Source organism: Oreochromis aureus, linkage group 10 (assembly GCF_013358895.1).
Source record: "Oreochromis aureus strain Israel breed Guangdong linkage group 10, ZZ_aureus, whole genome shotgun sequence".
NCBI classification, from domain to species: domain Eukaryota; kingdom Metazoa; phylum Chordata; class Actinopteri; order Cichliformes; family Cichlidae; genus Oreochromis; species Oreochromis aureus.
This window is the reverse complement of record NC_052951.1, coordinates 26,081,971-26,095,725: the sequence shown is the minus strand read 5'-3', so window position 1 is coordinate 26,095,725 and position 13,755 is coordinate 26,081,971. Positions and strand designations below refer to the sequence as shown.

General features: G+C 37.5%; 2 protein-coding genes across 3 annotated transcripts; both read right to left on the bottom strand.

Annotated features, from left to right (window-relative positions):
* Positions 1-764: 764 nt before the first annotated feature.
* On the bottom strand, positions 765-7,551 carry tmem120a (transmembrane protein 120A). Its single transcript, XM_031747596.2, has 12 exons — positions 7,386-7,551; positions 5,570-5,688; positions 4,550-4,681; positions 4,329-4,388; positions 4,120-4,215; positions 3,829-3,918; positions 3,509-3,574; positions 3,300-3,361; positions 2,630-2,722; positions 1,707-1,771; positions 1,499-1,567; positions 765-1,327 (listed from the first exon to the last, which is right to left on the bottom strand). Exons 1-12 carry the CDS (start codon positions 7,461-7,463, stop codon positions 1,214-1,216), a joined length of 1,044 nt encoding a protein of 347 aa, XP_031603456.1. The 5' UTR covers positions 7,464-7,551; the 3' UTR covers positions 765-1,213.
* Positions 7,552-8,994: 1,443 nt separating this feature from the next.
* On the bottom strand, positions 8,995-13,746 carry styxl1 (serine/threonine/tyrosine interacting-like 1). 2 transcript variants are annotated; one of them, XM_039618114.1, is made up of 8 exons: positions 13,489-13,746; positions 12,661-12,722; positions 12,398-12,497; positions 12,085-12,218; positions 11,384-11,529; positions 11,189-11,286; positions 10,530-10,642; positions 8,995-10,356 (listed from the first exon to the last, which is right to left on the bottom strand). In XM_039618114.1, the coding sequence occupies exons 1-8, from the start codon at positions 13,589-13,591 to the stop codon at positions 10,204-10,206; spliced, it is 909 nt and encodes a 302-aa protein (XP_039474048.1). In that variant the 5' UTR covers positions 13,592-13,746; the 3' UTR covers positions 8,995-10,203. The 2 variants fall into 2 exon arrangements, with proteins under 2 accessions (XP_039474048.1, XP_039474049.1); XM_039618115.1 differs by having other exon boundaries at positions 10,530-10,606.
* Between the last annotated feature and the right edge of the window lie 9 nt (positions 13,747-13,755).

The following is a 13,755-nucleotide window of genomic DNA, read 5'->3' as shown; positions in this document are numbered from 1 at the left end:
ACTGTCGACATTACTCTTTATCTCCGAGTCCAGTGTTGTTGCACCTAAAGCACTGATTCTGAACAATGTGCTTGTGTTGACAGGACCTAAATAGTTCAGCCCCAGAAGGCAGAGAAAAATCACCCCTCAAAAGATGGGTGTGTTGTCCAAAATTAAAAAAACAAAAACAATAATGGATGCAGTCCAGTGTGTTCACCATCAGTTAGTGTAATTCAGTGCTTCCATCTTGTGGCCAGTTTAGGTATTGCAGTACCAAACAAAACTTTGCTGTCACCATATTAAAATCGGTTTCAATTTTCAGTTCAGAGAGCTTCCTTTTGCTTTATAGCATACAGTAATTTGCAACAGTCTTGAACCATCCTTCGTTTTTTGCTTCCAGGTGCCAGATGGTTTTATTCTTTAAGTGTTTGTGAGCAATAGTTCTCCAAGCTATCTGAAAATTTTATTTGAACATTGTACCTTGCACCTGATCACTTTCATTCTTTGTTTGTTAAGTGACTTAACACGGTCATATAAATCATTCAAGGAAAAAAATGCACCTAACTTAAGTGATAAAACCTTCAAACTTGTTAAAATTAAAATGTTAAATTAAAAACATTAAAATGTTTAAAAGTACATGTCAGAAACAGAACTATAGGATGAAATTGTACCTAAGACACATTAGAGGCACGTATGTACACAGAGACAATAGTGCAGCATAATAAAGAGTTAATATTTCACTGTGTGTTATGAGTCCTGCATAGTAGTAAAACCCAAAACACGTGGAGGATGGCGGAGTGTTTTTATTCAGCAATGCACTTTCTGTAAGGCTAAGATACAAAGCAGCTCCTGATTGAGAAACTTTAGCGCTTCCTAAATAAATACAATGTAAATAACAAGCTGTTTAACCAAGAGAGACAGATAATTCTGCTCCAACGATCTCACAGTGTAACTTATTAAGACCAACAAAGTATCTGATTACTTCTTTTTAAGCAAGTCATTGTGACAATACTTTAACATGGTGGTCTGACCAACATTTGGAGAAATATGAAATGAAAGGGACTTCAAATCAGATGCAAATTAATAGAAGAAGCAGTATATGTAAACACATGGACAATAATAGAGGCCACGTGCTCCTCCTAAGAAAACATTAAAGTGATTGTAATTATTTGAATTTACCGTTTCATATATAGGACGGAGTTTTGGAGAAGCCGTATCATTAAGGATTACTGTCTTACACGTTTTTAGACTTGTCCTGGTTGTTCATGTATTTCTGGTAAACCACTGCCAGCGTGGTGAAGACGTTTCCCATGAAGAGGACCAAGTAAGAGCAGCCGCACATGAAAACCTAAAATAATACACACAAATAATTCTAAATACAGAAAATGTATGCCTTTTATGAGGATCTGTTCACTAAAATATCTGTTTTCATGTAATTTTTGCTTAATGACCTCATTTATAAAAATAAATAAATAAAATAAAATTTAAAAAAAACTTGTGAAAGCTCTGGTGTACAAACCTGCCACTCTTTACATTCTGGGAGCTGAAACATCCTGAAGAGTGTTATGCTGTTGTAAAGCTGCCAAAACTGTAACAGAACAAATAGTCAACAGTCAAAAATGTCCTAAAAACACGTTCCTGCAAGAATTTTCTAATTTAGTATCTAGTGTTTAAAAAAAGAAAAATCTAGTAAAGAGTTTGCAGCATTACAGAAAAGAGCCACTCACATGATAAAAGAACAAAAAGGGCAGGAGGAAGGTCAAGCCTCTCCACATCCAGGACTGGAAACCTTCTGAAGACAAAGAGGGGAGAGAATAGAGGCACTCGTATAAGAGAGACACTGAGACGATGCATGTGTGTAGGAGGAATATAGACACAGTACACAGCTGACATAAAATAAGATGTTAATATGTAAATGAGACACTGGGATTTAAAAATACTTATCATGTACAAACATGATAGTACAGAGATCAGAATATTGTTTGTGCCGAGTTAAACATTTTACATTTGAACAAGTCTAACTATAAACCAGCTGCTGGTGCAGAAAATACACATCTAGATCACAGACTGTATATCAACGATGGAAGTTCCCAACATGCCAATCAAGTCACCCCTTGGTTTCTGGACTCTACACTGTGAAGTCTTAAAGCTAGTGTTTTTAGGATCCAGAGATGACTGTCTTTTGATGTGAGGGTACCCTGATAAGTTATCTGTTAAAGCAAGCAAACTGCATTGATAAAGGTAAAACACTACAATGCAAAAATAAATGTAAACATTGAGAATTTCACTCACCTAAACTGAAGCAAAACTCCTTATTTATCAGATAAAAGGCACTAATCCATAAAGAATAAAGGGGGTTTTTTTGTGTAAAAACTTGCTTTTGAAGCCTGCCTCAAGTGGCCAGTCCAGGAACTTCAGTTTCTGGCTTAATCTTTTTAGTCAGATAGCAATACCAAGCTGGTGGTGTTGCTAAAATGTAATCTCAACTGTTTCCATTGCCTCAGACATACCTTTATCATTTGGTCAGTAAATGACCAAATGTACCACCTGTAACATCCTGAAGTCAGATGCCAAGATCAGCCATCTTCCTCTTCGGCTGGCATTATTTCAAAGTCATTTATGAATATAAATAACAAGCTGGTGTACTCACCCACTGTAAGGTCCATATTATGTCTCTCTCCCAGTGCTCTGAGTCTGTACAAACAGCCACTTTGGTAGTAGTACTGGAGGAACTGAATAAAACCTAAAAGAAAGAGAGGTGCATGTATAACTTCATTGTTGGGCAAGATATCAGTGACACAAGTGAGACAAGGACAAACCACAAACAGACCTGCTTACTTTGAATATTATCAACAGTTTACACATTTTAACCATGTGTAAGGATGGCATGCATGCAGGAAACACGTCAGAATGAGTACAATCATAAAGCTTTCCTGATTGAGGCTTGTGCATATAGAACCCTAACTGTACAAAATTCTGTATTAAAGTGCATTCATTTCCACATTCCAGGTGCCTGATCTAATGTTTCGGTCTCTATACTAACACAGAGACAGATACAGCTTTTATGCACTTTTATGATGCTTCCCATGATGAGAATCGAGTCCCCACAAGATATTTAAATGACTATGGGAAAAATATGCTTTCTATGCTTTTCTTTTTTTTTTTTTTTCAGCATATGGTGTAAATTATTGGATAATTTAAATTGAAATATGCAGTTCTGCTAGGTAGGCTCAGCTTCATTTTAAGAGTTTGCAAGCCAAAATCATCACCTGACAACTCATACTGCAAGCATGTCAATGAACACAGGGGCAATCTCTTACTTTGGTATAAGCAGTAACTTAGAAACTGGTTCCTAAACATCTGGTAGAGTGCACCTTCAGGCCTGTCAACAAGGACATAAAAACAAAGCACAGCCACATAATATGTATGTCATTTAAATCGGAAAGGATTTCGATAGCAGGGATGCAAACAGTTGTTGTATTATTGAATAATTTTAAAACTGTGATAAAAGTGCAAAAACATCACTCACCAAGTGAGCATGACTCCAGACAAGAAGGTTGACACATAGTGATGGAAAACCCACCAGCCTTTGATCCTGAAACAATTTGGAGGATTAAAGGATTACAAACAGGATACCAACAAGAAAATAACATCTCATAAATAAGATGAACCAAAAAAAAATATCAAAGTCATTATAACTGGTCGCATACAGTAATTACAGGAGGGCTTAAGAATAAGGCTTTCTGTAGTTCACAGTGCCCTGCCTTTATTACAAAGCCTTTGCATATCAGCTCCTTTAATCATTAAAACAAAAACAGTGGAGACAGAGGCAATAAAATGGTCACAGACCTAGAGCCGTTGCTGATGAGGATACTCTCCCGGATGGTGAGAGTGCAGTAGTACCACACCAACAGGAAGTTGAACAGGGCGTCTAGGACTCTAAAAACAACAAACATGATGATGATTATCTTCCTTTATACATTAACATGGGACCTGTAGTGGATTTGCAGATAATTCAACATTTACTACTTGCTGCTACAAACATTTGCCAATAATGAGCAAGTTGACAACATCATCCACAAGTTTCATGAAAATAAACTCAAAAGAAACAAAACAATAATAAGGTGTGGGAAATCATACCTGTAGCTTAACAAAAAGCGACACGTGAAAGAGAATACAAAGAGGATGACGGTGAGGACCAGTTTGAACTTCTCATATTCGTCTTTGTAGGCAAATCTGTTTGATGAAAGAATAGAAATGATTAATATTGTGGTGCTCATGTGGTCGCACGTTAAGAGGCATTTTTAAGGTTTGAAAGAAGAAGAAGATAAGCCTTATAAGGGACTTACTTTGACTGTTTGTTGAGGAGTGTTACATTGACATTTCCTAAAACAAGATTGAGATATAACCTAAACAGGAAAAGGCATTAGTTATCCAAAATGTCCACAAATCTTATATAAATATGTTTTATTTTTAAAACGCAAAACTCATCCACTTTAAACATTTTCTTTGTTTACTTTCATTTGGACAAAAAATTGTAGCTATTTATCGTTCTCATTTAGAATCATACCCATTCCTCTTGGGGAGAAATGCTTCCATCTCAAAGAAAGTATGCGCTCTGTCTTTGATGGAGTCCTCGATTTCTGTGATGGCATCCTCCTCCTCTGGAATTAATTTGGCTGTTGAAGAATTTGATTTGCATCTAATGGAAAAAAAAGATTTGTTAGGACACTTGTTAGGTTTCATGCATGTAAGGAGATGTTCACAGAGTCACATTCGATTTTAGATCCAGTTTGTGGACGAGGTAGGTTGTGATTCTGTTGTGGCAGTTATAATCCATAATAATGCCCTCCTTCTGAAAATGCCTGCAATTGGTCAGATCCTCCTATCGCAGGCTAGATTTTGAGAACTCAGTGGAGGTGCAGGAGTCTAATTTCCTCCTTAGCACACATGATTATAATATGCTGAAAGGTTATGAATTTTTTTGCTCAGTGATGCCAAAAATGACTGCCTATCGCAGCTTTAATGGTAACACTCTCCATGTTATGAGAGTGTCAAATCAAACCATGATATATCCATGAACTTAAAAAGTCTGAATTATGAACCCTTAGTATCTGAAGAAAGTTCAGATACTAAGGAAAGTTTGAAAGTATTAGTACATTAAAACATAACTCTTACTTGACTTTTAAAGTGCTCACATTTTTTTTGCATTTATACTCCCACTGACCATATCTGTCATACTATGTTTATGTTTATTTGTAGAGCACAAAGCCTTCCAACAGCCAGCTGAAGTTTTTAAAGAGAAACAAAGCTTCTTTAAATGCCAATTAATACTGAACTGCAAAACTAAACATAAAAAGCTGCAGTTACTCTTTAAAAAGCACGTCTGGTAATATTGGAGAAAGTGGAGAAAAGTCCCTGAAAACAACCAGCTACTAAAAAGCCAGAATAAATTCCTACCCAATTCATTTTTTGTCCCAGCAACAATCTGGGCTTCTGTATCCCGAATGAGCTGATGACACACATGCTTTTACAAAAACATCACACACATATTTCAAGTTATCTTGTCTCATTTCTGATCAATACTTACTCTTCTAGGGACACAGTGAGCTCTTTCAGTTTCTTCCTCTGACGTGCGATAGCGTTCGAGCAGCTGTCTTGCAGTTTGGTCACTTCCTCAAGTTTCTGTTTATATAGACGATGGGTGTCCTGGGGTTAAAAAGAAAAAAAAATCCAGAGGATAACATAAACATGTATGGTGTAATGCAAAAGTTTTGATTATGATGAAATCTGCGAGGTAGGAAGGGCACAAAAAGATAAAAACCAACCAAAGCTTTAACCAATCAGAATCAGAAAGACTTTATTTATCCCCAAGGGGCAATTAACAATTAACCAAAGACTCTGATGCTCTTGCATGTTTTTCTTTAATGGTTGCAATACAGGCTGCTAAATGGGTTATCATGTAATAATCATGCATTTATTGCTAATGGATTCTTGGCATTTCGTAGATATTTTAAATGATTATGAGAAAATCTGTCTAGCTTCCAAAGCATTTAAATAAGTTATTGTACCTTAATTATTTAACTATATATTTGAGGTAGGTATAATCAGACATAGGTATGTTGCTTTCCAGAAAACATGTGACTGGTTTTCACACTTGGTTTGTACAAGTTTGAGACACTTTTAACTGCCAAATTTTTATAGGCACTGGTAACTGGTCTGGCAAAGTGGTTTAAATGTGAGCTACCACATTACTAGTCCACATTAAATACAATTTATTGGCCAAGTTTTCCCCGCGTCAACTGATTCTGTAAAAGTTAGGCACAGGAATAAATTTTTACCCCCTTGGCTTCATGTGATCCAACAAGTTCAAATTTTCAGAAAAGCCAGAATTTTTATCATCATATTGTGGCAAATTCCCAGAACTGGGCAATCAGAACTGCACAAGAGACAGAGAAATGTTTGTTCAATCTTGTATATGACGGAAAGTGACGCAATTTTACGCAGAATTTACAACTGCAGACAGCAGTTACTACTTTGCATTTTACTATTCACACAGACATATTGATAGAGGGCAATCAGTATCAATTCAGTATCTCACTCAAGGATACTTTGAAAGGAATTGATCCAACAACCTTCCAGTTAGTAGACAACCCACTGTACCACCCAAGCCACAGCTGCTCTAATATGATGAGTAAATTGACGTGGTAAGACAAGTTACCTAGAAAAATATTTGCATATAGTATATAAGTGTATTGTGCTACATTTACTAGCATAAATAGACCTACTCAAAAAACACTCAGTCTCAATGTATTAATCTTAGCAAAGACACACGGAATATATAAAATCTATTTTATATGTGTTTGCATCATTGTCTTGCAGTTGTAAAATGTAAAATTTCCAGTTACACCAAAATTCACATTCAGTATATTGCTCCAACAATTTTGTTTTAAATGTAGTTTTTCTTACCTTGATGCTGGTTTAGGACCTGAACACTTCCTTTGATTAGTGACATACGTATTTCAGTGCCTGCCATTTAGTTATATATTAACACCACACCTATAAACGACAACTAACCAGGCCTATATCAATATATGTGCACTGTAACGGATCTAAGCTCTCAACGATAACAATAAACCAACACCCATAGCCCCGAGGTTCTTCCTTTAACAGTGTGACAGCTGTCACGGTGGAGAAAAAAAAAAAGAGGCTGTTGTCCTCGCAGGAATTAAGCTTAAGTTTCAGTGACATTTTCTGCATCTCTTGGCTGTCACAAGACAGTTATCTTGAGCTGCTGAAGGCGAGACCCTCATTCTGTAGCCTGTGCGTTTCCCCCACCTACCCCCGGCTGTTAGCTTACACGGGCAGGGGTAACCAGGGGTGGACACACCATTTACTTAAAATACCTGAATCTGTTGGTAGTCCTTCTCTAAATCCTCCCATTCGCGTAAGCACTCAGATAAACCAGCTGGACTGAACAACATTTTTTCCCTCTGGCATCAGGAAACCTCGCGGAGTTGGTCAATAATCACACTCGAGTGAGCAACAGTTGTACCACCAGACAGAATTAAAGTTTAACAGATAAACGGGCGCTACTTCCTGCAAGCACCTTCACAGTAAAGGTCTCGGGGTATTTTAACGTTCCCAGTTCAAAACGGATGGATAATAAAATACGTAAATTGGCATTAGTTAAACATAATTACAAATTTGATGTAACTAATTGTGGTTTAATATTTTATTAATTTATGTTTTAGTTTCCAATGAATAAGTGATTTATGGGGTACTTTCAATGAGTTTTTGTTACTGACACCGATGGTCCAAAAAACAACAACAACAACAACAACCAATAAATAAATAAAAATAATAAATAAATAAATAAAAACAGAAGGTAGAAGGACACACATTATGTAAACACAGTAATTATAGTGTGTGTGTCTGTGTGTTTGTCTGATTTTGGCTTAACCATCATTATATGTAAGTCCATTGTTTTAACATGAATTTGTTTTAATTTAATTTAACTTGATGTGTAATTTCATTTACTTATTTCATTGCTGCTCTGTTATGAACACAATGTATTCGAATGGTGGCTTGCAGAATGATTACATATATATCTTTTTTTCAAATAGTATAGATAGCAGTAATCCTGTAAAGTCCAAATATATTAATGTGTTCACTCCAAAACCACTTTAAACTAACAACAGTACTATTTAATTTCAAAGATTAAAAATGTATGCTTTTATTTTTTTTTAAATGTCCCATCCGGTTAATCATAGGCTTGTATCTAGTTTCCCCAATCAGATGTCAGGCTGGCATTTCGGTTTCCCCTATCAGCCAATCAGCTCTAGCATCTTTAGAGCTGCTTTGTCATTTCAGGAAATAGTGCCCTGAGTTATATCTTTCAGGCAATACAACAGCTTTTTATCCATCCAAACTAACCAAGCTAATAAGCCGGGTTTGCCACGTTACCCTAAACTGTCCTCTAATCCTAGCCATGTTAGAAACTACAGAAACACAGATAATTAGGATATATGTTACTACTCAGTTGGGATTCTACAGAGAAGGCAGTCTCTCACCAGAAAGGTAAAATCCAGGGTTACAAATTGCACACCACTTGGCCTGTGGCCTGTATTTTTAGAGCTGAAGTTGTGCAACTGTGCAAACAGGGGAAAGTGTTACCGTCAATAATGTAAGCGCCTCTGGCAGGGCCATTTAAGAACCTAAATCAACAAAACCTTTGTCAATACAAACCAGGTCCTTTAAATTCTGCAAAATACAAAAAAAGCAAAAACCAAAAAGAAGATGTTACCTTCATGTTTTTTTTTATCCTTGTGTATTTTAAAACTATATCAACACCTGAAACTAAAATCCTTGCTTTTTTAACCTTAAAAATCCATACAAATTGTGAAAAGGTTATTTGTTTGCATTTAAGGCAGTAATGAATAATGAATGGAGAAATTCATTATTTAGAAAAGTTTATTTAAATACAGTTTTATTAACCATTTCTGAACTGTTTAAATGAGCAGTTTTAAAAGGAAAGAAATTAATTTACTTGAAATTGATCCTTTAAATTACACCCTAAATGTTGTGATGAAAGGGAATGTTTGGAGATTTCATTGCTTTGGATCAAATTTCTACTTAAAGTCCCTGGAGCCTATTCCAGCTCTCATTTCAATACTTTCAACATTTCCAATAAATCTCAGTGTATTTATTTAAACAGTTCAATCCAATATTAAATGAACTAATATTGAATGAACCTAATTTGCATCTTAATTAAAATACAATTCCCCTGTCCCCTCTGTGGATCCCAGGGGCTATGTTGTCAGGGGGCTTTTGCCCCCTGGTAGGGTTTATCATGGCAAATTGGTCCTGGGTGAGTGACCAGACAAAGAGCGATTGAAAAACCCCTGTGAGTGTGAAATCTAGGGAACAGTTCACCCTACCCAGGATAGGGTTACAGGGTTACTGGGGCCCTGCCCTGAAGCCAGGCCCGGTGGTAATGGTAGTAGTGGTGGTGGGGGCACAGCCCAAAGAGGGGACACCACCCACAGGAGGCGCTATGGGGGTAGGGTGCAGTGTGTGCAGGGGCGGAGACCCTGGCAGAACAATCACCGGGCTACCGAGCAATTGGGATATGGAACGTCACCTCTCTGGTGGTGAAGGAGGCTGAGCTAGAGTGTGAGGTTGAGAGGTACTGGCTAGATATAGTCGGGCTGACCTCAACGCACAGCTTGGGCTCTGGAACCAGTCTCCTGGAGAGGGTCTTGACTCTGTTCCAGTCTGGAGTTTGCTTTGATGAGAGGCGGTGGGCTGGGATGGGTATCTTAGTATCCCCTCGGCTTGCTGCCTGTGCATTGCAGTTGAGGTGATCTGGGCATCTGACAAGGATTCCTTCTGAGCGCCTCCTGGGTGAGGTGTTCCGAGCATGTCCCACCAGGAGGAGGCCCTGGGGCAGACCCATGACATGCGGGAGAGATTACATCTTTTGGGTGCCCTAGGAACGCTTTTGTGTTCCCCTAGACAAGCTGGCCAGGGAGAGGGAGGTCTGGGCCTCTCTGCTTAGTCTGCTGCACCCACGACCTGCCCGCAGATAAGCGGAAGAGAATGTATGGATGGATTAAAAACCAAGGTCCTGTGAAGTTACAGACTTACATGCAGTTAATGTAGGTATATCAGATATTTTAAATGTTACGTGGGCCACATATACAGAATCCAGAGTGCAGATGACTAAAATATTTCTTCTTTTGTTAAAAATGTGATTGAGACAAAATCAGTCATTTTTGTTCCCAAAGTGTGAAGCTCCCAGTTGGACAACTGCTGCAGAAAACCTGTGTTTGGCCTCATGATGGGTTTACATTTGAGCATATGCATCCAGGCCTCCTGAAAAAGTTAAACCAACATCATTATGCACTGTATTTACTGTACTTTCTATAACTAGGATCAGTTCTTTCTTGGTGCCTTTTTGGAAAATATATTATTTTTCTTGCCATGTGAGGACACAAGAGCCACACTTTGTGCACACACTGCCACTAAACTGAATGAAACAAACTTGCCTTTAGTGTGTATTTGAGGTAATGGATGAGAAATGCAATGGTCACTGCGCTGGCGCGGCTTCTGCCTTGCCTGGAAACTATCAGGACACGAGAGCCCATGTTAATGTGGGAACCTGAAAGCAGGAGATAACAAGAAAGTCCTCTGCAACACCTGTTCTGTGCAACACTAACTACATTTATAGTAACAAAAAACAGAAATGTGAAAAATCTGAAATCACTCATTACAATTTGTAGTGGATGAATTGCACTGCATATTGCACATTGCCTCAAATAATAATTTTCTTTTAAAAACATATTCAGTAAGTTAACGTTACACTCTGTGATTTTAAGTTAAAGCTATGACTTCTGGATTCATGATACATGATGCATTTCTTTCAGATGGACAGTCTTGAAGCTGTTGTATTTTTACATATTAATAAAAAAATAATTCAGAATTTGAGTAATATGCAATCAGTTTTTTTAGTTTGAGATCTTGAAGTTTTTACCTGAACTAAGACAGCCTACTGCATTTTATATAATTATTTCTGTTCTCCTTCTAGAGTTTGCCCAAATGAAGAAATTCAGACACCTGTAATTCACTGGTTTCTGACTTCTATGAATGAAATTATAAAATTCAAATTTTTAAACGTCTTGTTAATTAAAGCAAAGGAACAACTTACTAACAAAATTGCAGATCCTTTCAAAGCTTGAATATAAATCAGACCGCACTGAGTCAGCCACAGGGGTGATAAGCAAGGTGTGGATCTCCTTCATGAACCTTGATTTAAAGGAATTTAAAAGAGTTAAAAAAAAAAGATCTATAAAGCAATACGTTAATTATTCTCTCTAATACTTAATATCCAGTCCTGCCTTACTCAAGAGTGTGACTCTCTGAGATGCTGACGATAGCACCGATTTTCAGGTCTTTGAGAAGAGTGGAGTCCATGGATTGCTTCTCGTCACCCATGTACAGCAGTCCTGCTATGATCTCCACTGGGTAAATCTTCAGGCTTTCCAGCTCCTGAGGCAGCCAACAAATATATACAATCAATTACAACAATTCTCCTAACTGCTTAGACTGGAGCCTATCTCAGCTGCTATGGGGCTAACAGAGTGACAGAAATACTAAACGGTACCATCCACACTGAATTTATAATCACCAGTTAACATAACATGCATGTCTTTGGACCATGACAGGAAACTGGAGTACCTTGGGAAAAGGGGAAACATCCAGGTTAACCAGTAGGTGTCAAACAGGAAACTTATTGCATGTAAGGTGGCAGTGCAATAATTACCTGACATGTTTTATATTTATTAGGCAGCAATTGGAATCAGTTCACTTTAGCTGGATATGGGGGAACATATATGAGTAAGAAACTGCCCTGTAGCCCCTAAACACTGGCCTTATGTTACCTTATATTACAACATATGTAATTTGTCAGTTAATGGAAAGTTGATGGAAGATTTGTATACCTGGCTCCAGATAAGACAGTCCCCCCCATAATCTTAAATTGATGAAAAGAAAGTGAGAAAAAAAAATGATGGCAAGAATGTTTGTGTTTTAGGAGAGTTCTACCATGTTGGTGTTCAGGATTTTCTCAGTCCTCAGAAAGGGGTATTGAGCTGAGAATCTCTGAAAGCCTCCTCTCAGTATCTTGACTGGATTGAGGCTAGCCTTAGCGAACACTTGGGCACATGCAGTTGCTCTGCCTGTAATCACAGTGAGAGAGCAACAATAAGCATTGCTTTTAAGGCTAAAATACAGCTTTTATTTATTTATTTTTGTTTGTTTGCAGGAAACCAGTTGTTTTCTTTTGGCACAACAATGCAAATAAAATGCATAAAAGTATACTTGCTCTGAAGAAATCTCTCTTATATACCACTCTAACCTTGCTCCTGTAAAGAGCTTGTGTTGTTGTCGTAGACCACCACATGCTGCATACTTTCAACCTCAACCAACTCTGGAAGAAGGAATGTCCCCTCTGAATCCTGGAAAAAGTCAATTTGAAAGTTTTGGTATAGTCGTGTGCAAAAAGTTTAGAGGAAAGGTTAAAGTCTGACTAAATGTACAGGAGAAATTTGTATTTTGAGCTCTGGGTTTTTGCACACACACACAGACACATGTCAACTGTGGACCCAATGATAGCCATACCATTTTAGTATTTTTAGCAGTTATGATGTGACTCCTGTAGTAATCTTGGGCTTCATTAGCATCTGGAACAGAGACATACAACACTCAACAAAGTTACAACTAACGGAAACAAGTTTATCAATCAATCAATCAATCAATCAATCAATCAATCAATCAATCAATCAAAACAGATTATTATCGATCTCACAATCTTATTTGGTTGTCATATTTTTAGTGATATCAACTTTAATAACAGGAAATTAACTAGGCATACAATTCTTTTCTTTCTCTCTGTTTTTTGAGATATATGTAATTTTGCCTATATTTGACAACAGCATAATAAAACTGGAAATTCAGTTTTTTAATGTGCCTCCCCAATATTTTTGTTTGCCCCCATATGGCCACCACTAAAAAAAGACTGGAGGCGCCCCTGCTAAAGGGAGCAGGCGAAATAAGAAAATAAATTATATTGTGAAATATAATATTGTATAAAGTTACAAGTAAATCCATTAAATGTCATGTTTGTGTTTGAAGACTTCTTACGTTTTACTCTACATTAAGCCTGTGGGTTTGTTTTGTTTTTTGCGCTAATGAGCAAGGTTTTGATAAAAGTATAAAATCATCCAGCACATGTGAAAATTGGGTATAATATCTTTTGCACAGGTGAGACTTTGTTAGTATTTTCAGATCTGCACCAAAAGTTGTGAGAATGAGTCTCCTAAAGAAACAAAAAGCATGTGCTATAGCACTCATACCTATAGACAAGCACATAGAGTAATTAAGGATAGGACTTATCTAACCAGTTGTCGCAGCAGTGACAAATGTTGGTACTGGCCGATTTTCTCTTACCAATCAAACACAGGTAGTTGATCTCTGCGAGTCTGGGCACACCTCGGCACTGATTGAGGATATTGTAGAGCTCAAGCGGCTCACACATCACGATTTTAGCCATCACACGGACAGCTGTAACAAGAAAACACTGAACTGGAACACTAATGTCAGCAAGAGATCCGAAAAGCTTGGCCTGCCAGGTAAACGCAGCAGAAACAAGTAGCACGTCCGCTTCCGCTTTGTTTGTATGGGTTCTGTTGCTAAGCAACTCAGCGTTATCGCTCA

Coding starts and splice junctions, on each gene's coding strand:
- tmem120a (XM_031747596.2), bottom strand. CDS start 7,463: ATGTTGTTCAGTCCAGCTGGTTTATCTGAGTGCTTACGCGAATGGGAG. Junction 4,682..5,569: donor CTCACTGTGTCCCTAGAAGA/GTAAGTATTGAT, acceptor TTTTTCCATTAG/ATGCAAATCAAATTCTTCAA. Junction 3,919..4,119: donor CGCTTTTTGTTAAGCTACAG/GTATGATTTCCC, acceptor TGTTGTTTTTAG/AGTCCTAGACGCCCTGTTCA.
- styxl1 (XM_039618114.1), bottom strand. CDS start 13,591: ATGGCTAAAATCGTGATGTGTGAGCCGCTTGAGCTCTACAATATCCTC. Junction 11,530..12,084: donor AAATCCTGAACACCAACATG/GTAGAACTCTCC, acceptor TGGCTGCCTCAG/GAGCTGGAAAGCCTGAAGAT. Junction 11,287..11,383: donor TCAGAGAGTCACACTCTTGA/GTAAGGCAGGAC, acceptor CTTTAAATCAAG/GTTCATGAAGGAGATCCACA.